This window comes from Ciona robusta, chromosome 11 (assembly GCF_009617815.1).
Source record: "Ciona robusta chromosome 11, ASM961781v2".
Taxonomy (NCBI): Eukaryota; Metazoa; Chordata; class Ascidiacea; order Phlebobranchia; family Cionidae; genus Ciona; species Ciona robusta.
Window position 1 is genome coordinate 5,259,240 of NC_143245.1, and position 24,709 is coordinate 5,283,948.

Consider the following 24,709-nt stretch of genomic DNA (forward strand, 5'->3'; position numbering starts at 1 on the left):
TTTAATTAATTGGCGTGCGTAGGACAAATTGTGGCGTGCATAACCGAAAGTCTGTAAAAAAATCGCGCGTGCACCTGCCATACTCTGCAGTCTGGTGCTAACCACTTACCCCCTAACTATCAACACCTAACCCCCTAACCTAGGGGTTAGTGGTTAGCAAATAAGGTGGGGGGGGATTCTTCACTAGCACCCATAATTGCTTAAGTAACGTATAATTAACATATTAATTTGCTTTAACACAAGAATATAAAATAAGAATCAACTACGTATTCCAGCTTAAGCATTTAATCCTTCTTTAGTATTTTTGTTAAAAACTAGTTGGAAAAATGTCGGCACCAGTGTTAGTACTCAACCAAAACTCCAAGAGAGAGTCTGGGCGCAAAGTTCAGCTTGGTAATGTTGCGGCAGCTAAAACTATAGCGGATGTGATTCGGACATGTTTGGGCCCAAGATCTATGCTTAAGATGCTCATGGACCCTATGGGAGGCATCGTGATGACAAATGACGGGAACGCTATCCTCCGTGAGATCACAGTCCAACATCCAGCAGCAAAATCGATGATCGAGATCAGTAGGACACAAGATGAAGAAGTGGGAGACGGGACGACTTCAGTGATCATCCTGGCAGGAGAGATGATGACGGCAGCAGAGCAGTTCTTGGAGCAGAAGATGCATCCGACGGTGATCATTGCTGCTTATCGGAAAGCTTTAGACGACATGCAGGAGATTTTGGCAGAGCTTAGCGTGAGTATTGACCCCACTGAAAAGGCAGAAATGAGGAAGATCGTAAAAAGTGCGATTGGTACAAAGTTTATCAACAAATGGGCGGATCTGGCTTGCGATATGGCGATCAAGTCTGTTTCGACTGTTGTACTCGATAATCAAAGCACTGGCCGGAGGGAAATTGATATAAAAAGGTACGCAAAGGTGGAGAAAGTGCCGGGGGGGATTCTGGAGGATTCTGAGGTTTTGGATGGTGTGATGGTCAATAAAGATGTGACACATCCAGCCATGAGGAGGAAAATTGAAAATCCAAGGATTTTGCTCCTAGATTGCTCTTTGGAGTACCAAAAGGGTGAGAGCCAGACAGATATGGAGCTAAGTAATGAAACCGATTTCGAGAAAATTCTTCAAATGGAAGAGGAGTACATTAAGCGGGTCACAAGTGAGATTATTTCTCATAAACCAGATTTGGTGTTCACTGAAAAAGGGATTTCGGATCTGGCGCAATATTTCTTGTCAAAAGCGAATATCACTGCTATTCGGAGATTGAGGAAGTCGGATAACAATAGAATTGCTCGAGCTTGCGGAGGCACGGTGTGCTCCAGGCCTGAGGAGATCAGAGAGGAGGATATTGGAACCGGAGCCGGGCTCTTCGAAGTCCGGAAGTTTGGAGAAGAGTATTTTACCTTCATCACGAAGTGTAAAGATCCGAAGGCGTGCACTATTTTACTCCGTGGAGCAAGTAAGGACATCTTGATGGAGGTGGAGAGGAATCTTCAGGATGCGATGCAGGTAACGAGGAACGTGATGATCAACCCGCAACTTCTTCCAGGTGGTGGCGCTGTGGAGATGGCCGTCGCTCAAATAATGAAGGAGAAGTCGAAATCCATGACGGGGGTGGAGCAGTGGCCGTATCGAGCTGTTGCTGATGCGTTGGAGATCATTCCACGTACGTTGATACAGAACTGTGGGGCGAGCACTATCAGAACCATTACTGCGTTAAGAGCAAAGCATGCAGCTGATGGGAACCAAACCTGGGGTGTTAACGGAGAAACCGGGCAAATTGCTGATATGAAGGATTTAGATGTTTGGGAGCCTGTCGCAGTGAAACTTCAAACTTATAAAACAGCCATGGAGACAGCTATGCTGCTGCTGCGTATCGATGATATCGTGTCTGGAACTAAGAAGGCTGAAGGTGGAGAAGGGACTGGCAGTGCTGCACCAACTGGACAGTAATATTCAATTTTGAACTTCCATGAAAAAAAAATCCATTTTGCATGAAATTCGTGCATGCTGTAATGCAGTGTTGTGGGGCATAGTGGGATTCTACTACGCTCATTTTGCTGTTGTTCGCTTAAAATTCATAAACCTTGTAGTTCAAATTGTTTGCCGTGCGTTTTTCCCTCTATGTAAGCTGCTAGAAATTTCCTAAACCATTTAAAAGTCGAAAAAACCTAAACCGTTTATATCTTTTTTGAAATTCGTGAAAAACTGAAACTATTTGTATCCCTTTTGTTGTAGGCACAAATTATTGCTAAAAAAATGGCTGAAACTGGTGACCTCGACCGGCAGATTGAGCAGCTTAAAAGATGTGAAATTATAAAAGAAAGTGAGGTAAAAGCGCTGTGTGCGAAAGCGAGAGAAATCCTGGTGGAGGAAAGTAATGTTCAAAGGGTGGATTCTCCTGTCATTGTGAGTTGTGTAACGTATCAAAAGTGACTCAAAAGCAAAACTAGTAAACTAAGGTGTCGTAGGTCATGAATCGCGACCCCTCTTTTTTTTAAATAAAATAAATTTATAAAAAAATTACTTAAACTACTTTTTTTTAATTAGGGCTGTTTTTTTTGAAAATCCCCCTAATTTTTTGCCTATGACACACTTTTTACTTTTAATAAAGGCCTCCTTTACCACAAAGTTGCTCATTTTTTTAAGTTTTAAAACTGTTCACCTTAAACACCAATTACCGTCTTCAGAGTTAAGATTTTAGACAATTCTCAAACACCAAATTATTGGGGTGGCCTTAAACACTGTATATAACCTTTTTCTACAGGTTTGTGGTGACATCCATGGTCAGTTTTACGACCTGACTGAATTATTTAAAGTTGGAGGTGACATGCCAGATACTAACTACCTTTTCCTTGGTGACTTTGTAGACAGGGGGTTCTACAGTGTGGAAACTTTCCTATTACTCCTGGCACTCAAGGTAAATTAAAAAGCTCTGTTGCAATATTTTTTAAGCTGGGTTTATAGAGCAGTATAGTACATATAGTAGGGTGGGGAATATGGGACAACTTTTTATTTTATTTTTCCGTCCCATTCGGCAGTAAACCAAAAACATTCAAAGATCATAAAACCGTATCCTTGATCAGGATATTTGGATATTATTTTTCAAAGGAGTTCTATCCTCTCCCACCCTACTATAACATAAAATAAATTTATCTCTTCAAATACAATAGCGAAGATCAAATTAATTAAAACAACATAGAGATGGGAATTAGGTGTCTGTAAAATTAACAAAAGATTTCTGCAGTACATATAAGATTTAGAACCACTACCCTTTTACTGTGTTTCGTTAAAAATCTGAAAGAATTGGGAAATAGCTTTAAAATTAAGTTTTGCACCAGTAAGTTATGGGTTATTATCAATAGTTAAATTTCACTATATTTATATTTACCAAAAAAAACAAACATTAATGATATTACTGCCCATAGGTGCGATATCCTGATCGGATTGTTCTAATTCGTGGAAATCATGAAAGTCGACAAATTACTCAGGTTAATATTTCGTTTTATTCAAAAAATATTTCTAAAAAAGTGTTTACGACAACAGCTGCTATTAACATTGAAAATACACAAAAAATTCAATGTTATAATTTTTTCCGATTTTTTGCCAGGTATATGGTTTCTATGATGAGTGCCTTCGTAAATATGGCTCGATCACTGTGTGGCGCTATTGCACTGAGATCTTTGATTACTTGAGTCTCTCGGCAATAATTGATGGAAAAATCTTCTGTGTTCATGGTGGTCTATCCCCATCAATTCAAACCCTAGACCAGGTATTAAACCTAACATCAACATGGCAGGACATTTGCCTATAATGGGTGTTCAGTGTATAAGTAATTAAGTAGCCCTCTATTTTAGAGGTTATGGGTTCAAGGCTCGTCGCTGCTACCATTGTGGGCGTACGTGTCCTTGGGCAAGACACTTATCGGCAATTGCTCCAACCCAACGGTCACTAATGGGTTGTCCAAATTATAAGGCACACATAAAAAAGGAAAAAATCCCCAAAAAAGTTATCACCCACCAAGTAACATACATGGTATGTCATAAGCTGGAAGGAGGTGTATGAAACAGAACACCCGTGTTTAACGGCTGTCTTTTTTCAGAGGATAAAGCAAGTTACATTCAATCACATTACACTATTTCTATTATCTTAAATTTGAAATGGTGTTTCAACCCAGATCCGAACCATAGATCGTAAACAAGAGGTTCCCCATGACGGGCCAATGTGCGATCTGCTGTGGTCAGATCCTGAAGGTAAAAACACACTTTTGTTTTGATAACCTTTTATGTTGGTTTTCACTCATATACTCATAAAACTTGCTCAGCGTTTTCTCCAATAAGGGAGTCATTGTTTGATATGTATTATATCGGTTGCTTCAAATATTTTGTGACACCATAGGACCTTTTATCTATGAAAATTGTTGTCGTTTTTAACTTTTTGTTTATAAATACTAAAGGTACCAATAGACTTTGGCCAATTGATTGTTGAGTGTAATTTAATGCTGACTTAAAGAGCATTATACTCCTATTAATAAGGCTCAATACATTCATTATCATGAGCCTGGCAAAAGACACTTTACCTAACATAATTACTAATTGAGTCTCTGAAACCCAGGCCACCAATAAGTTATTCGAATTATTAGCCTTAAAGCCACACAAGACACCACTCTAATTTGTTTTGTATATCAAGTTAATTTTTGTACAAAACCTGTTCATTTTCAATTTTTTGTATTTTGCTATTCGTAATTTTCACCAGACACGAACGGGTGGGGTGTAAGTCCCCGTGGCGCGGGTTATTTATTCGGATCTGACGTTGTTTCAAATTTCAACCATTCTAATGACATTGACATGATATGTCGTGCCCACCAACTGGTAATGGAAGGATTTAAATGGCATTTCAATGAAACAGTTCTCACAGTGTGGTCAGCACCTAACTACTGCTACAGGTCGGTGCAGAATGTTAGTATTTATTAATATTAGTAGAGTGGGGGAAAATGGAACACCTTTCATTCTGTTTTCTCGTCCCATTTGGTAGTAAACAAAGTAAATTCAAAGAATTTTTTTTAAAACACGATTAGAATATTTGGATTTTGGATATCATGTGCTAAAGGAGTTATAATTATTTAGAACTTTTTATACAACATTTACATTTTTTTTAAATGACAAATTACTTGTGCAATAGGTGTGGAAATGTGGCAGCAATTTTCGCCCTAGACGAACATTTAAAACGGGAATTCATTATTTTTGAGGCAGCACCACAAGAGACCAGAGGCTTGCCTGTCAAAAAACCATTGCCAGATTACTTTTTGTAGCATTAGAAACTTAATTACTGAAAAAACTATTAAAACTGCGCAACACTGCAAACGTAGGTTAATACTTTTCCTACACCAGCAGTTAAGCAGTGTTGCGAGATTAAATATTCACAAGGATTTTACTATGGCCGATGTCCATTGATGTCAAATCTTTTGCAACACTTTTTTCAATTTTCTAACGTCAAACGCAGCTAGTATTAATTGTTTACCAGATTATATAAACTTTCGTTAAATTTTTTCCTGTTTAAATCTTAGTGCTGCCACTCAGAAATAATACCTATTTCCGGGAACACTGTAAGAAATATCATTCCATAAAAAATAGTAGTTAAAATTTACCATCAAGTTTTAGAATGGCCACTTCTTTCACTGTGTCCAATATTAAAAACCTCCAACATTTTTGTCAGTTTTTGCTAAAAACAATCCTTAATAGATATTAAGTTCTAAATCACACACATTTTTCAAACAGATTTTTAGGCATTTTCATTCATACCAGTACCGTGTAGTCTATACACATACTAAACTTCATTTTTTGCTTTTTACACCTATTTTCCTAAATACTTTCAAAGTGTAAGATTATTTAACGTTTCTGCTTTCATTTATTAACACCGAAAGTGCGTTTTTCTGACAATAATAGCCCGATTTTAGATAATTTTTTAACAGACTTTGTACCTCTAGTCTAGTCCACAATAAATGTTGTCTTTTGTGTAACTGTTGAAAATAAATTTTTATGAGATGTCGACTTTTTATATATATGCTAGTCTTGTTCCGGCCCCCTTAAGGAGTTTTCTAAATTGTCAACCAAAATACTAAACCATCCAAAAATATGTTACCCTGAAAGTTACATACGTGGTAAGCAAGTACCCATGCTAAAACGACTCTATGTCGTTGCCCGTCACGCAAATTAAATCCTAAAAACAATATTTCATGTCAAAAAATGATAGGAAACCTCGTGTTTTTTCGTTAGTAGGGTTTTCTGTGTTCTCTTGGTTTGTGGTATCCAAAGGCCTACGCTGTGGCTCTCAAGTAAAAGCGCCCTTTTTTCTTCTTAACCAGACGGTACTGGTTTCAAAGCTTATTTCTGCCACCATTGTGGGCAAAATTGTCCTTGAGCAAGACACTTAACAGTAATTGCTTTAACGCAGTTAAGTAGACAATGATGAGTTGTCCGAATTGTCGGCTATACAGAAAAAAATACATTTAGTTACAAACGTGGTAACTCAGTCACGAGGTGTATGAAACAGACCACCCGTGTTATAAACTTTCTTTGCCCCGCCACCGAATATAAATAAGTGTCATTTATTCATTATTGCGATGAGTCTTTCCTATCATTTGAGGAGTTAATATGTAAATTGTGTGTGATTGGTCTTTAGAAAATGCAAGTTTAGGTCCTTATGCCAATATTACCCTTTTTGCATGGTAAAAAGTTAATGCGAATAACGATCCGCATTAACTCGTCATATGATAACTCGCTAACCGTGTTATTTTGCATGGTCATTGGTTTATGCGCGTATCAACATTGAGTAAGCTTATTTTAGCGCAATATTATTAAATCTAGTTTATAAAATAAGTTTTAATACTTTATGGTGCTTTTACCAACGAAAACCTATAAAATTAATACTCGAAAAAGATTAGGCTCTTAAAAGTTAAACTGTACTTTCACCTTACTTTTCATTACTCGCATAATGCGAGTAACAACCAACCTCCTACAGCAGATGACACGCTTATGACGTTATGCGTGTTAACTTTGTTTTTGCGAGTAAATATGCGAGTACTTACGCGCATAAAAGTGACCATGCAAAAAGGGTATATGTCGAATACGTCCAATGGTCTTACGTTCAGCCATTAATGCCGCTTCACAAAACAAACATTCCCATTGCAGCAAATGTGCATCTTCACAATAAAACCCTTCCCTTTTAAACAAACTATTTACCTCACAAACCTAAATCGTAGTACACTGGACCGTTTTGCTTTAAATGCCCACGTTCCAGCAAATCTGTGTACCTAGATGTTTCGTAACAAAGGTATTTGTGACGTATAAGGGCGTAACCTTTTCTGCGTCGACCGTGGAATTAACGTAAGATTTATGTTTGAGTTCTTATAAACGGCTCGTTTAAGTCGTCCTTTGTTTGTTTGCGCTGTCCTTTGCGTTGGTCAGTGTACAATAGAAGCTGGGCACACCAATAAACTCGTCTTTTGCGTTGAACCGCATAATAAATCTCACGCGCATTCCTCTAGTTTTTAAACAGGGTTTTAAATTTAACGGTTTATTCGCAGCAAAACATGCGTTTTCAATTTTTTTTTTTGGCGAACTTTTCTAACGAAATGAAAAACAAGATTTTAATAAAATTCAATTTTTCAAAAAATCGTAATTTTGAGTGACGTATTTCGCGTCACGTGATGGGCCGTTACGCTCTGGTGGTTTTGAGTAATCTTGTGGCACGATTGGGAAGGCCTGGTCAAACAAACATTGATTATGACGTTATAAAAGCGATGCTGGGGCGGAATTAAACGCCAAATACCAGAAAGACGTTTAGGAAGTCACCATAGAAGGTTCCGTATATACCACGAGTATTGCGGAGCAGTTGTGTAGGCCTAGGAAAGTTTAGACTGTAGATACAGAACGTGCTACATAAAAAGAGACGTTTAGTAAATAGTAAAACGTGTTTTATTTTTGCTTTAAAGATAAGTTATATAATATGGTGGGGGAAGAAGGGACACCATTTCATTCTATTTTCTCGTCCCATTTGGTAGTAAACAAAGAATAATTATAAAACCAAAGAATTATACAACCGTATCCTTACTACTCTGACATACCGGTTCTAATGTTTAAAACACGATCAGGTTATTTGGATACTTTATGTTAAAGGTGTACCGTCACCCCCACCCTGCTATATGTGTTATTGCACGGCCCATACTAGCAATATCTTTAGTATGCCGTGGTTATTGCAGCCCCTGCAATATAGACCGCTTTAATTTTCTTTATCCTCACTTAAAGTATTTCAGTTGCAAAAGCAAACTGCAAATTCAGTTGGATCAAAGAATCAATAATAGCAAATGTATATGAGTGGCATAACATGCGCATATGTAATATTGAATTTTATAGATTATAGTCTTACGGAACAGTTATGTGTGGTTTATTATAGCAGTACCGCTGAAGGTATTCGTATTACAAATAGGCATGCAGACAGAAATGCGTTATGCGACATCTTTTCATTTTAATTTTCCCGTCGCATGTGGTGGTAACAATATATGTCCATGGTGTTCCATCTTACCCCACAGTACTATACATATATATATTTATATTTTTTCTTTACTATAACATTCTCATCGGTTCTTCACTATAGCATTATCTTATAGTCGCTACTATTAACACTCATACACCGCACGTCATGCCGTCGGAAATGTATTCAAAATCACCGGCGCTTTTTCCTTTACCCGGTCGATTCGCCAAGTCCGAAATAACCGGCTTATAACAAAAACGGTCGTGAAAACGTATAATTCCATAGCGCCCGAGTACTTTAACGTTGTTTACGGCCCAAACTTAGAGCCGTCACAGGTCATTTGCGGCGTCTAAACTTCGTTCGATTCAGGTGCCTCGTTCTGGCATAGCGAGAAGTCGAGTTAAGCGCTTGAATGGTTTTTCTAGTTGAAATTGGCACTGCAAGTCGTTAAGAGACTTTTGCAGGCCTCTTGTCTCTCTAGAATGCGTTTATTGCCCTTTGATTGCGTAGTGTTGTCTGTTTGTAATTTAGACAGCAATAGTTATGTATACATGTTTTAGAGTTAGACAGATAGTATAGTATAGGCTTAAGGAAGACGGGACATCTAAACAATTAACAACGGTCTATGGGAGTCGTGAGAATACGGTTTTATAATTCTTTGAATGTTCTTTGTTTACTACCAAATGGTACGAAAAAAATAAAATGCAAAGGTGTCCCATCTTCGCCCTACTATATAGCTATGTACTATTGTAAAGATGTTAACGCTAAAACTGCTGCTGCGTATATTTTATTTTCGCGAACCAGCAAAATCAGCAAAAAACGTTAATCGGTATGTAGCTTCGTAGGCAGAAGAATTCTTCAGGAATGAAATAATTGCGTCTTCGTCGCGAAACTATTTCGTGATGATGTAATGATTAATTCATGCGGTACTGATCCAATTAGATAAAGCAACGGACAGGCTACACGGAGTGCTAAATAAGACCTCTCCAATTTAATGTAGTTGAAGTGATCATAAGCCATAACGTGCGGTTGAAATATTATCACTGTACTTTAACATGTTGGAATAAGCAAGCAGTAATTAGGTTCGAACACAGCTGGAAATTGGGTATGGTAATACGGCTGGTTTAGGAGCGACGGTATGCCGATGATTTTGAAGTTAATTTTAATTGATTTAGGATAGTTTTCAGTCTACGTGTTTAAGATATTTCAAACGTGAACATACTTAAAATTAAAAAATACTATTTTCCAATTTTATAAAATAACTTATCCGCAAAAAAAAAATAATAAAAAATAATTTAAACAGACTTAATAGTTTTTACTCTACGTGTTAAATTAAAGCAGTCAACATGTTTAAAATCCTGAAAATATTTACGTATTTCCTTTTTCTCGTTAATCTTTCTGCCTCGAAAGAGAAGTTCGGTGCCCTGGGCTACGTCATTACATTTTTCCGCGATAATTCGCGTACCGCGATTGTGACGTCACTTAGAAACGCAGCCGAGCGCGTTGAGGCATCTAACTCATGACAGTCGAAATTAATTAAAACTTTTCCGAATTCCTTGAATTATTTATCAAGTACAGTTTGGGAAAAACCGACAGACTTCTAATACAACAGCTTAGTGCGCCTTACTACATACAGGAATGTTGTTGTTTTCTTTTTAAAGGTTCAGACGAGACGTATCTGTATAAGGAGTACGCCAGCCGGGCTTTTCGCTGCCGATTGATCGCAGTAAAATTTTCTCGTTAACACTACCAGTTAGCAGAGAACACACGCAAAATGAATTTTGTGGTTGGGGTTTCAGGCAAAATTAGTATTAATATGTAAATTAAGTTTCTAAAGGGGGAGGTATTTAAGTATAGTAGGATGGGGGAATATTGGACACCTTTAGAACACAATATCCAAAAATTTTGAGCGTGTTTTAAACAACTAACAACGGTATATGGGTGTCGTGAGGATAGGGTTTTATAATTCTTTAAATGTTCTTTGTTTACTATCAAATGGGTCGAGAAAATAGAAAGAAAAGTGTCCCATCTTCTCCTACCCTACTATATACTGTAATCATTACATCAACTATTTGACCTTCTCAAATAATTTTTGCTTGCCTTAATTTAACAAACAGTTCAAAGCTGTACAAAGTCGTTGCTATATTTAGAAATGGCTTTAACGAATATTTTGCCAACATTTGACGTATTCTAGCCTAAGTTATGTCTGTGCTTAACCGCTTTCGGCAGCTCGACACTGAGTTTAGACTTTAAGGTGTTCGCATTGAAAAACTCCAGCCGCATAAACAGTTTAATTTTGTTTGATCTTAAGCAACTGTGAGTGTATGGTGTATACTTTATGGGAGTGTGGGGTAAGATGGATACTGTTGGCACATAACGTCCCTATTTTCTAATCTTTTTTTACCTTTTTCGTACATTTAAGTAGTAAACAAAGAACATTCAAAGAATTAGAAAACCTTGTCCTCGCGACTCCCATAGAACGTTGATAATTGTTTAAAACACGACCAGGATATCTATATATTTTGTGCTAAAGGTGTCCCACCTCCCCCCACCACACTATACTACCAAATATAAAAGGGAATGAACAGCCACCATCTTACCCCAACCTACTATATTTTATGTTTAATCCATTATAATGTTTAAACCGTAGTCACCCCTAAATTAACTATGTCGTTACTTTAATTAGAATAATTAAGAATGATTTCAATTAATTGTGTCATTACATTGTCGATATTGTTTAATAATTATATAATGTGGATTAATTACTGCTTTTCCCTAGCGGTATCACACTGTAGATAATCGTATACCAGATCAGAAGGCTTTGTAATTGTGTGATTTGTTTTCCTTTTTATATAGTAGGGTGGAAGAAGATGGGACACTTTTAGCACATAATTTGTAAAAATCCTGATCGTGTTTTAAACAATTAACAACGGTCTATGTAAGCCGTGGTGATACGGTTTTGTAATTCTTTGAATATTCTTTATTTATTACTAAACGGGACGAAAAAATAGAGTTAAAAGATGTCCCATTTTCCCCACCCTATACTGTATTGAACTGTTTGTAAAGTTAGTGCCTAAACCAGCATATGTATTCTTTAGTGTTAAGATTATAAGGTTTACAGTGTGAAGGCCAGATTTTGCAGATAAGTAGGGGAATGTTCTTTTTATATAGTAGGGTGAGGTAAGATGGGACACCTTTAGCACATATTATCCCAATATCCTGATCGTGTTTTAAACAATTAACAACGGTCTATGGGAGTCGCGAGGATATGGTTTTATAATTCTTTGAATGTTCTATGTTTAATTTTAAATTAAACGAGAAAATAGAACAAAAATATGTCCCATCTTCCCCCACCCTACTATATAAATGACTGTTTTTTGAGTTTTTTTTAACTTGCAAGGGTTTTTTTGACTATTTTTGGATTTATAGTAGTTTGGGATGAGCTTTAAAAAGGTCCATGTTATTCTCTTTAATCTTCTAATTTGGTAGCAAACATAGAATATTTACAAAATTATATGAATTATAACTATAGTTGTTGTAGTAGGGTGGGGTAAGATGGGTCCTACTTTTATTTATTTTTTCTCCCATTTGGTAGTAAATAAAAAAATATTTTCAGAATTAAATAACTATAGTTGTAGTAGTAGGTTGGGGTAAAATGGGCTATGTTTTATTCCTCCTTTTTTTTATTGTTTTGCCCCATTTGGTTGTAAACAAAGAATATGTACTGAATTATATAACCGTATCCTTACGACTCTAAAAGAGCGTTGTTTATTGTTTAAAACGCCATCGGGAAATATGTTTTTTCCGTGCTAACGGATCCCATCTTACCCCACAGTAATATACATAGCACGCAATTTGGACACGCGTACTAATAAAGCACAAAAGATGAACAAAATATGGAATACAACTATATGTACAATAACAAAAGGATTCTTGAGTTTTTTGTTTGTTGTTATTAAATAAAACACTAAACCTTCACAAAGGAATCGAATATTTATTTATTTTGATACGGAACTAATTAATTCTCTTTGAAATAAAATTCCAGGCAGAATTCATAGTCACTATAGATTATTTCGACACCGTTGATAAAAAGTAATTAAATTGTGTGTTTTTTTAGCTGCAAATATATAACTACGCAACCCATGTGTGGTAGTGTAGTATATATATATATAGTAGGGTGGGGAAGATGGGACACCTTTTTATTATATTTTCTCGTCCCATTTGGTAGTAAACAAAGAACATTCAAAGAATTATAAAACCGTATCCCCACGACTCCCATTGATCGTTGTTAATTGTTTAAAATACGATCAAAATATTTGGATATTGTTAAAATTACGATTAGGAAATTTAGGAAATTACGGGGTAAGATGAGAAACCGTCAGCACCGAAATCCCGTATTTTTCTATCTTGTTTTAAATAAATAACATTCCTCTATTAGAGTCGTCGCGGGTTATAGGGTTATATAACTGTGTAAACATTCTTTGTTTACTACCAAACTGCACGGAAAACAAAATAAAAAGGTGTTTTTTTACCTACTATATTCGTTGTATTTATTTGCGCCTATTTTTAATTAAAAATTTAATTTAATCTAAAAATAGTATAAATAGTGCAGCACCTGTTTAATCCAGATTATGATACGATTTTAAAGTGTGACGTCACAATATAGGAGATAAGAAACTGATTATGACGCAACAGATGTGCTTCGTTTATTAAAATAATCCAATTTTTAATTTTCTTGCTAATTAAAAACAGAGATACGAAGCGTTTGTGACGTAACGATGGTGGTATTGTGACGTAACAGTATAGGAAAACAAACTGTTTCTTCACCTGGACAGTAAACAAAGAGATTTCTTGAAAGAAAATTTCTCTTTAAAGAAAATTCTTCAAAGTTTGTAACAAAAACACCAAGGTAAATATACGCTATTATTTCTTGTTTGCGCTAGTTTTATTTATTATTGATATAATTAGTTTAACGTGAACAGGTTTTAAATATTGTGGTGGGGAAAGATGGGGCACCTTTTCATTTTAATTTCTCGTTCCATTTGATAGCAAACATATAATATTTCAAGAATTATAAAATCGTATCCTCACGACTCCCATAGGCCGTTGTTAATTGTTTAAAACACGATCAGGATATTTGGATATTATGTGTTAAAGGTGTCCCATCTTCCCCCACTCTAATGTATTACCTGCATTTATTTAACTTTCAACAGGTATTGCTTTTTCGCTTCAATAACTTTTTTGTTTTTCTCTCTGTACTAATTTTACACATGTCAAATGTATCGGGTATTCCATACATGAATGTTTTGTATGTAAACCTTCATTTTCACCTTGCGGTATTGAATTACATTTATCGCTTTCACCTTGCGGTATTGAATTACATTTAAGTCAAAATAAACACATATGTAATTACATATGCTGTTGTTATATGGCGTACCTTTTTTGTATGTAAGAAAAAACCGCGAGAGATGATTTTATTTAAAACAATATAAAAAGTTATAAATTATTTCATAATTATAGTAGGGTGGGGTAAGATGGGACACCTTTAACACATGATATCCAAATACCCTGATCGTGTTTTTAACATTAACAACGGTCTATGAGAGTCGTGAGGATACGGTTTTATAATTCTTGGAATGTTTTTGTTTACTACCAAATTGGAAGTAAAATTAAAATGAAAAGGTGTCCCATCTTCCCCCACCCTACTATATTAAATACAAATAAAACCTTAATTTCTAAAACGCTGTAAATGCGCTTTGCATTGCCCCATAAGAAACCAAGACAAAATGTTGTTAACTTTTTGCGAACTTAGGTTTAGGGTTTTTGTATTTTTTTTGACTTTATATTTTCTGACGCCATCTTTATCTACGTCATCATACGTCATACCCGTGTAGCGAACGATCACGTGATCGTATATAAATATTCGTCGCAGTTTTTCACGCTACATGTAATCACTTGACATGGTGTAGCGGACAAAAGGAATTACAAGCGAATTCGACGCACGGCGCGTCGCCCAGTGTTGCACAATCATAAAATCCAGTTCCCAAAAAATAAAATCAAAATTTTTCATCCCAATAGATTTTAAAATTTTCAAAATATTTTAATAAAATTTTCCGTTTTTAATCTGGCAACACTGTTCTACCCCCCTTAGAAAATCCTTTTGCTGATATACGGGTTCTGGTTGATTCTCCTGGCCGTGTTTACACTGTATTTCTGTTGCGAAACAGCGTGCACTGTTATATGTGTATATTTAGCATAGATAGTGTATATACCGAGTTAAAAGCATTGCAAAACGTTAGCTGAATCAACAAGGGCCTTCAGCCGCTCGCAAGTGTGCTTGAACTCCAATTAGCAGTCGGATAAGCTTTACTTTACAAAAGAGACTAGTCAAGCTTAGTTCAATTTATGCTGCCAAAATATTGATTATAAGACGAGTCGCGCTCGTTAGACATTACGGCATACTGTTATCAAAAACTATATATAGTAGGGTGGGGGAAGATGGGATAGCTTCTCATTCTATTTTCTCGTCCTATTTGGTGGTAAACAATGAAAAATAATTATAAAACCGTATCCTCACGACTCCCATAGACTGTTGTTAATTGTTTAAAACACGATCAGGATATTTGGATAGTATGTGCTAAAGGTGTCCCGTCTTCCCCACCCTACTACACCCTACGCAAGGTATTGAAGTTTAAGGTAGACGCTTAGCAGACAGACTTGTTTATTCAGTGTCGTAATTTTTAGTTAATGTTTAAACACCGGATGACAAATAGCTCATACCTCGTGTACAAAACATAGACAGACATATAGTCTTAAGTGCTAGGGGCGACTACACCGTTTTGGGGCGATTACACCGTTTTAAAACAGCATGAGAACAGAATGTCGTATGTGTGTATGGTTAGACTTTAGTAAGATTGTATATAATAAAGTAAAAGCCACAAACCATTACCGTGTAGCGTCAATTGAGCATGTGGAATAGCTCACGTGTTTTCAGATAATATCAACACATTTCTGTTTATACAGCAATATATTGACTGAGTATTGAAAGTTCTTTCATTTACATACTCAGCGGTAGGGAAGCATTTTAGTTTAATATAATGTATATAGTATACTGTGGGTTAAGATGGGACACCTTTAGTACATTTTATTCAAATATTTTGATCGTGTTTTAAACAATTAACAACGGCCTAAGAGAGTCGTGAGGATACGGTTTTATAATTCTTTGAATGTTCTTTATTTACTACCAAATGGGACGAGAAAAAGGGATTAAAAAGGTGTCTCATCTTCCTCCACCCTATATTGTCTTCTGCATTTCAAAATTATGACCCCCCCACCCCTTTTTTTAGCTTTCTAGACTTAAAATTTAGATACAGCAATTAGAAAAAGAGAGGCAGTCATGTAGTTTGGTCATTATGTAATTTCCTAGATAGATACGATTGATTGTGTCCATTAATCCTATTGTTTTTTTATTGTCCAGTTTATTTGGGTAAATTGTTACTTTAAGAATACATTGGATTTAAAAACACAATGGCGTCTGCTGTTTGCCCAAGCGCTGGTAAGTAACTTCGCATAATAGGTGTCTGATTACTGAACTAGGTAAGCCTGGAATGCTATTTATAGATGTCTAGATCAAATGACGTCGTCGTAATTCAGTTTCTGTTGACATGTATCTCTTTTTCGCAGGCCCAGACCCAGTTGTTGAGAGAAAAGATCCAGGCATCGGAAAGAGGAGATTTTCTCGTCGATTCCGGAAGAAATCTTCAAATAAGAGCTTCGACTCTTCGGAACCGGCGGAGGAAATTTTAAATTCTGATTCTTTGTCGCCTAGGTCCAACGAAAGTCCAAGGTCTGACGTCAGCGGCGCCGCTTCTCCCGTAGCAACACCTAGCGGTAGCCAAAGATCCAGCAAAAGCTCCGCGCGAGTGATTCTGAGAGTCATCGGGAAAAAACTCTTTAAATCGAAATCCCAATCCTATTCTTCAGCGCCTATAGGGTCCCCCAAATCCCCAAGCGAGAAGTCAACGTCACCTATAAACTCTCCCACGTCACAGAGCCCCTCTGTGACGTCACAAAAGAGAACCCCTGTCAAAACTTCGAGTGAAATAATGGCAGAAGTTTTGGCTCGATCTCGGGAATCTGCGCGTGCGGTGGAGCGTGACCGGTTCAACGTCACAGAGCAAGCCGTCGCGGATGATTACACCTCCTACAGCATTGAGGAATTGCAGTCGATGGTGAGTGCTTTAAATTACTTTATTTAAACTTTTCCTTATTATATATAGTAGGGCGGGGTAAAGTGAGACATTTTTATTGTTTTTTTGTCCCATTTGGTAGTAAACAAAGAATTTTTAAGGAATTGTATAACCGTAGCGACTTTATAATAGAGTTGTTAATGTCACAGCACGATCGGGAAATATGGGATTTAGGTGCTACAGTGTATCGTGGAAAACGCCTAATAATATGCTATAGTTTAGACGGTCTGCGGCAGATATATAAACCAACTTTCAAAATTTGTTAGCACTCTATAAGGCACATATGGGACATTGTTAGCACTTTATGGGAAGATGGGACGCCTTTTCATTCCACTTGATACTAAGCAAAAAACATATAAAGAATTTTTAAACCGCGTATCTTCACTACTACCATAAACCATTGTGAATTGTTTAAAACACGATCAGGATATTTGGATACAATGTGATAAAAGTGTCCCATTTTTCCCCACCATACCCTATCAGATTTACAGCATAATATTTCGAGTGTAAAGTATTTGAAATCGAAAGTCCTGATAATTAAATATACATTGTCAACAAGCTAAACAACCATGAAACGTGCGTTGGTTGATTGCGCCAATGTTGTATAAAAACGCCACCTTCGGGCCCATTTGTATTTCAATGTGTAGCCTATTTGTACAACAAAACACCAAAAGTACGTCGTCCATACAGTTCAAACAGTGCATGCCTCATCTCTTCGTCCCTAATTACAACTTAAACAAACCTACTCATGGCGGCAGACCACCCACTATGCTTGTGCAATAAGTAACTGTCAAACTATTTTCAAAACTTAAACCATGTCTAAAACAGCCATAAATCAAATGGACCTCGGAAAAGATTAAGCACACATGACGTGTACCACTGAAGCGGACAAATACCTCAAAAGCGAGAGATAAGCAAAAGTCGTGTTTTTTGAACGTGTAATCACAGCTTAGATAATCTTACAGCAAAAATCCTTGTTTATACAATAGGATTTGCCATTTGAACTCGTTTTTGTCTAAAAACCGCTGTAACCCCAAAAGATTAAGCGACTCCACGTTGCAACTCTTTCGTTTTAAACCCGACACCGCACCTGACGCGGGAGATTACACCAACCAGCAATTACAAAACCACATTTCCAGCTCTGTTGTTGCCGGTTCTGCGAAAATAACAAACATATTCCAGCGCATTCGCGTTTTGTAAAATATGTTTAACGATTTTTGATAAAAAAATTACGGTTGTGTTTGATTTTTAAATAGTTTATCGGTCCATTTAACCATAGTATACACTTCAGTATACTATGATTTAACTTAACATATATGTGACCTTTCATATTATGTGCATTACCCGTTTTTAAGACTTCAAAATGTCGGTTGCGGAAAGATGGTTCTATTTTCACTCTCTTTTATTGTTCCTTTTGGTAGTAAACAAAGAATATTTACAGACTTATATAACCGTATATCATCCCGACTCAAAAGCGCGTTGTAATATCTTAAAACACGATTACGAAATATGGATATTATCTGCTATCCATTTTACCCCACAGTATAGTATAAAGAACTGGCGTTAAAATACTTTTTCCAATACTATAAATTTCCTCAGTTTTGGTGTTAAGATTTTGTGACATCCGCAAGCTCGCACCAAACAAAGTAAAACACATTTCCACACGAATTTCTCTCCAGAGAATTGCCAACATTACACGAGATCGGCAACCTTAAATTGCATTATAAATGGGCTCATTTGACCCAGTCCAAACACCACGAAATATCGTGCGCCCAAACACGCTAGACACAATTGAAATTTTTTTAAACAGTTGATTTGAACTTTGTATAGACGATTAACTGCGCATTTGGCATTTTAAACTGCAAAATTTGGAAAATGCGCAAAACGTATTTAAACCATTAAACACAAATTACACTAAAGTAACAAAAATGTAACGATTTTTTTCTTTTTTTTGTAAATTAAGCCACAATGGTATAATTGCTTATTTTTTCTCAAGTACCAAATACCTTTGAAAACGAGGTGTATGAAACAGAACACCTGTGTTATTACGACTGTCGTTTTCCGGTCACGCGAGGATAATAAGTTACATTCATTCATTTAAAATGTAAATGTCCATTCAACCGTTTTATTTTTATTTTTTATATACATTAAACACACTTATTCACGATACTGGTTTACTGTTTTGTTATTGTACATCACAAATCACATTCCTGATGTACAATAATAGCTTTAATTAACTCCTCATCGGTGTAATTTCGAAACTCCCGTTTCCAGCAATACCGTGACAGTGTTGACTTAAAGTTGCAACAGCGAAAAGCTGTGGTATTTTAATTGCTTTGAGAATCGAATTTGAACCAGCGCAATATTGCATTGAACAACTGCTGCTTTGCCATGTATATAGCTGCGCTAGTGGTTTCTGATTGCTTTTGAATTGTAAAACGATTACAACTTTAAATAGTTTTGTCCGGCTACAAAATTCATTTCTCTTTTCCTTGTGGCGACCCTAAAGTAACATGCATGGGAAAATAGGTTCCTTTTAGCAGTAAACCGCTAATACGAAAGAGCAAAGGACTTTGAGACCGTATTGGTTTAATATATTTTAAATTTGATGCAGTAACTTGCGTGTGAACCGATAGAACAGGCAACGAATTCATGTGTATTAATTCTACAACTTCCATATGAGAATGTATAGTAGGCTGGAGGAAGACGGGACACATTTAGCACATAATATCCCATTTTCTTGATCGTGTTTTAAACAATTAACAACGTTCTATTGAAGTCGTAAGGATACGATTTTATAATTCTTTGAATGTTCTTTGTTTACTACGAAATGGGACGAGGTAATAGAATGTAAATTTGTCCAATCTTCCCCCACCCCACTATATATTACGACGTTAATGCAAATTGCCAGTTCAATTAAAAACTGCTGTATACTTAGCCCAAATAACAGGCCACGTTAAGCTTTAAGAGCTACCGACTGCAGCAAGGTATATAGAACGTAATTGCCCCAAGGCTAAAACCACTTCGCATAGCTTAAATTGCCGCACGACTGTTTTACGCTGTTGACTTGAATATAGACTCCCATGTAGATTTGATCAAGTTTAAGTTGGTTCTTACTGGCCGAATATAGAATTTGTGTGCAGTGTTTTGAGGTCTGGCGTTTAAATACAGATATATATATATATATATATAAGTATTTTGTGTGTGCATGTATATATAGAGAAATGGGCACGACCGTAACATTTTGTCTTTAACTAGAAAAAAAATAGGTTTATCGGTATGGAATATAGTTGCTTTAATGATAATATTGTAAGGTGGGGTAAGATGGGAAACGTGTTCATACTCTTTTCTCATCTCATTTGGTAAAAGTAATATTTACAGAATAATATAACTGTAGGTCGCGAGTCCTAAAAGTAACTCATCTTACCCCACAGCAGTACCATATACAGCAGTTTCAAAAATACTTTTTTATTCTTTTCAAATAAAAAATTACGCAACAAAGCGTCCAAAATGCCTTTTCCGGTATCGTGCTGGCAGTTAGCGGTAATGTGATTTAACACTTACTGTTTCACCATTAGAATCACGACTTATGAGTTGTCCACCATTCGTGAGGTGTCAGCAGCCAAGTTAGAAACTCTTGTAGACCTATGTACGTATTACCCAGCAGATACATTCGCAACGGATGTTATAACGGATATTACATCAACTGCAGACAGTGGCGTATAAATGCGATTACCTATAGACCAGTCTGCTTAAGAATCTATTAGCGCCTTAGCTCAATCAGAGGCATAGGTACATGTACAACTTTTTTGGCAGCGTAGATATAGTTTAAAAAAACAGAAATGCTACAATTATTAGGTTGTACAATGATATTTGCTTAGATGTTTGTTCTTTTATATATAGTAGGGTGGAGGATAGAACACATTTTCATTTTTTCTCGTTCTATTTGGTATTAAACAAAGAACATTCAAAGAGGTATAAAACCGTGTTCTTACGACTCCCATAAACAGTTGTTAGTTGTTTAAAACTGGATCAGGATATTTGGAAATTATGTGCCAAAGGTGTCCCATCTTCCCCATCCTACTATAATACCAATAGCGACGCCTGTGCCTTTACGAAAATAAATGGACAGCATCTTTGGCATTTAGTTGCCTAATTAAGCAAGTTAGAAATTGGCATTTGCGTCGGATTTAACTTGCGTAAAGCTGTCACGTTTTCTATCGAACGCTGATTGATGATGTCACTATCATGCAATGTGCCGTAATACTTATATTCGAATATCGCGGGCGTAACGTGAATGCATCACATCTAGTATTGGTCGAGCACGTACAGAGTAAAGCAATACTTTTGAATTAGTGGTAATGGGCTTAGGTTCAAGCAGTATCAGGCCTATAAATCTTGGTTCAAATTTCGTTCTTCCTTTTTTTCCTAAACTGTGCTCGAAGCTGGGACCTTATAAGGGTAGGCTGCATTCACGGGCGAGTAGTGGCGCATTGCCAGCAAAAGGCCCTACATTTCTTTTCAGTTCATTTCGAGTAGAATCAGTTACTTTTCACTTTGAAAGCTTGCAGGGGCGATTTAAAGTTTATACACAAACTGACAGCTTAAATTGCTTCAGGCACCAGTAGTTCAACTTCGGCGTTTGCAAGCGTGTTATTAAAATGTTCCACGTTTTTAGCTGTTATAGGCAAAGTTATGTACGTTTCGTGTTGCATATACTTACGGGAAAGTCATAGGCGTCAGAAATACAGACATATAGAAGTAATATGTCAGTTATAATTTGTTATTGTTTTGCTCTCGTTTCTTAAGTGCCTGCAATTTGAAGTATAGTAGTAGGGTGGGGGAAGATGATTTTCATACCATTTTCTTGTCCCATTTGGTAGTAAACGAAGAACATTCAAAGAATTATAAAACCGTATCCTCGCGACTCCCATAGACCGTTGTTAAATGTTTAAAACACGATCAGGATATTTAGATATTAGATGATAAAGTTGTCCCATCTTACCCCACAGTACTATATAAGTGTCATATTTGTTCTTGTTCACCGATCTGTTATTTTTTGATGAATTAAGTCGTATTATAAACAATAAATCAATGGCTCATCTGGTATAAAAAACGTATAGTGTATTTCCAACGTTTCGTCTGCCATACGGCGAGACTTCATCAGGGAATAAAACGCAACAGTTACTACAAGCGAAAAGCAGAAAAGGTGAGAAAAAAGGCGATATTAACGTGATAAGGGCACTGTAAGGAAGAGACGGTGGAAGGGCAAACGCACAACGGCAGTCACGTGAAAAATCGGAAACAGAAAAAATTTTATATCAGGTTGTTGTAAACTGTGGGGAAATAGGTGCATTGTTCTTTGTTGTTGACACATTCTCGGTGTTTGTGAATGTGTAGAGTCTCTAAAAACAATCGTTTGGTCAAGTCGGTCTCCCGTTCGAGAATTTGAACGTTCTCAAACGCCACTCGGTGACTACATACAGTTGAGTGCTTGGACAGAGCCGTCTTGCTCGCGTCCTTTGCTGCGACATCTCGGCGATGTTCTTTCAAGCGCGTTTTTAGAGCTCTGCCCGTTTCTCCGATGTACACACCCTCACAGTCACCACAGGGAATCAAATACACAACCCCCTTGGGCTCAGTTGCCTGATTCTCAACGGGGTGAGATAACAGGCTGCGAAGCGTTGTGTGCGGCTTTGAATAAACCTTAATACCGTGATCGGTAAGCATTCTCCTTAAAGTGTCGGATAGGCCTGGGACATACGGGAGGATCACAGTAGCAATAGTAGGTGTTACTTCTTTGGGTTTCTGTGTTGGCTTCCATTTTACCATCCACGGCGGGTATGAGTTGTACCGAAGCCCGTCTTTAATGAATTTCATTTCATCTTGTAGACGTAGTGGATCGGACACCAAAGCCTCTGCTCTGTGTTTTAGGGACCTTACTACCGCTTTTTTATGTTCGATCGGATGAGCTGACCAAAAAGATAGATAGCGATTAGTGTGGGTAGGTTTCCTGTACACATTGGTTTTCATTCCTCCTTCTTTGTCCCGACTCACCTCAACATCTAAGAACGCTATTTTCCCTTCGTTCTCTCTTTCTAGGGTAAACTGGATGGACTCCTCTATTCCGTTTAAGTGATCCAGAAAAGGGTGAAGTTGTTCCGCCGCAATGATGGCAAAAGTGTCGTCAACGTAGCGCTTCCAGTATCGAGGAGGATGCATGAAAGTAGCGAGGGCCTCCTCTTCAATAGTCTCCATAACGACGTTTGCAATGACGACAGAGATGGGCGAACCCATCGCTGTACCGAACACTTGTTGGTAGAATGCACCCTGAAACGCAAAACATGTAGCGTTAAGACACAACCGGAGACCCTCTTCAATGTCTTCACAAGACAGGAGGGTGCGATCTTCCAAATTATCCGTTCTTAATCGTGTCATGACCGCCGACATCGCCAGGGTTATCGGGACGTTGGTGAATAAGGAAACCACATCAAAGGAAACTAAACACTCACCATCTGCAATTGTCATGTCTCTTACCTTGGCCGCGAACTCATGTGAATTCCTGACGTGGTGACTATTATTTCCAATCAAGGGGGCAACGATTTTGGCGAGAAACTTAGCCAACATATAGCTAGGCGAACCAATAAAAGAAACAATCGGTCGTAACGGGATACCTGGTTTATGGACCTTCGGGAGTCCATACAGTTGGGGTGTCCTCCCATCCGTACAGTGCAGCTGCCGAAATTCACTGTACGATAGAACCTCACGTTCCCTGTGAAGACGTCGAACATAATTATTCACCTTACGTTCTAAGGAAGGAGTCGGATTCCGAGCCAGCTTCTTGTAGGTTCTGGCGTCTTTCAGGAGTTCCAAAAGTTTCGCTGTGTAATCCGTTCGGTTCATAACCACCGTACGATTTCCCTTATCCGCCGATAGTAACTGTTGCGTTTTATTCCCTGATGAAGTCTCGCCGTATGGCAGACGAAACGTTGGAAATACACTATACGTTTTTTATACCAGATGAGCCATTGATTTATTGTTTATACTATGCCTGGTAGCAGAAGTAACAGAATGTAAGTCGTATTATGTCGTCATAGTCGAGTTCATAACGCGATGGTGCGAAACGTCATCGATCACCTGATGAGTCAGAAACCGATTAAAATGTTTTTGAAAATATTCAGTAAGACTTGTTGTTGTTGTGCTTCTATGGGTTGGGTACCGTACGTGTGTGTGTCTGTATTGGGGGGGGGGTTACAGTCAGAACACAAGGTCACAAATGTTTTACGATCATAATAATATAAATAGCAAAAAATGGGAAAAAAGCAACTAGAAAAAAAGCACTAAATTCGTTAAAACACGGTGTAGGTCAAAATATGCACTGTTTATGAGAAAAGGCGTCGGTCCGTAACAGCTAGTGTGCTAACGGTATCCATCTTACCCCGCAGCACTATATTACATTCCAGCGCTTTGTACAACACCCACACATCATGTTCATTATTTCGATGTAACAGGAATTCTTCGCTTAACGCGCTTCAGTTACCACGAATGCCATGTGATACTTAACTTTTCACCCCTGTACACCCAAGCACCGTGTACCCCTGGGGTTTATGTGTGAAACTATGCTATGTTCTGTTGAACACGCGCTCTGAATGGAGAGATTGTTTGTAGTTTTGCCTTTCGCGAGTCGCCAAGTCAGCTGGCACAACGAATTGCTGGAACCGCTACAGTTTTAAGTTGTGTTGTTTTTACACAGTGAGACAGTTTATGATGTAACCGGTTCTAAATATTTACATTCGCTGGCAGCGATGATGAATTACTCATCGCCTTTAACAAGCCGCAGTGTTTCCGATTCGGACGTAAAATCATTGAAAAATCACCGTTTTTATAAATCCGGCAGCACTGGCGATTCCCGTAGAAAATCGC

At 37.4% G+C, this 24,709-nt stretch overlaps 4 protein-coding genes across 8 annotated transcripts in view; 3 read left to right on the forward strand and 1 right to left on the reverse strand.

Moving 5' to 3' along the window:
- Positions 1-238: 238 nt before the first annotated feature.
- LOC149728668 (T-complex protein 1 subunit gamma-like) lies at positions 239-2,243 on the forward strand. The gene has a single exon (XM_089888407.1). The coding sequence runs from the start codon at positions 327-329 to the stop codon at positions 1,956-1,958; it is 1,632 nt and encodes a 543-aa protein (XP_089744533.1). The 5' UTR covers positions 239-326; the 3' UTR covers positions 1,959-2,243.
- A 6-nt stretch (positions 2,244-2,249) lies between these two features.
- On the forward strand, positions 2,250-6,055 carry LOC149728669 (serine/threonine-protein phosphatase 4 catalytic subunit). The gene is made up of 7 exons (XM_089888420.1): positions 2,250-2,414; positions 2,773-2,925; positions 3,434-3,496; positions 3,616-3,777; positions 4,183-4,258; positions 4,761-4,950; positions 5,187-6,055. Exons 1-7 carry the CDS (start codon positions 2,265-2,267, stop codon positions 5,314-5,316), a joined length of 924 nt encoding a protein of 307 aa, XP_089744546.1. The 5' UTR covers positions 2,250-2,264; the 3' UTR covers positions 5,317-6,055.
- Positions 6,056-13,304: 7,249 nt separating this feature from the next.
- Positions 13,305-24,709, forward strand: part of LOC149728670 (uncharacterized) — a 31,957-nt gene continuing 20,552 nt past the window's right edge. For 2 of the 4 annotated variants that reach the window (XM_089888401.1, XM_089888400.1), the window contains exons 1-2: positions 15,945-16,092; positions 16,221-16,768. In XM_089888401.1, the coding sequence (XP_089744527.1) occupies positions 16,065-16,092; positions 16,221-16,768 (576 nt within the window). In that variant the 5' untranslated portion in view covers positions 15,945-16,064. Of the gene's footprint in view, positions 13,447-15,944; positions 16,093-16,220; positions 16,769-24,709 lie in introns of those variants that run through there. The other 2 variants (XM_089888402.1, XM_089888399.1) reach the window with 2 other exon arrangements.
- On the reverse strand, positions 21,968-23,714 carry LOC149728671 (uncharacterized). Of its 2 annotated transcripts, XM_089888418.1 has the most exons (3): positions 23,461-23,714; positions 22,844-23,116; positions 22,596-22,758 (listed from the first exon to the last, which is right to left on the reverse strand). In XM_089888418.1, the coding sequence occupies exons 1-3, from the start codon at positions 23,575-23,577 to the stop codon at positions 22,729-22,731; spliced, it is 420 nt and encodes a 139-aa protein (XP_089744544.1). In that variant the 5' UTR covers positions 23,578-23,714; the 3' UTR covers positions 22,596-22,728. The 2 variants fall into 2 exon arrangements, with proteins under 2 accessions (XP_089744543.1, XP_089744544.1); XM_089888417.1 differs by having other exon boundaries at positions 21,968-23,116.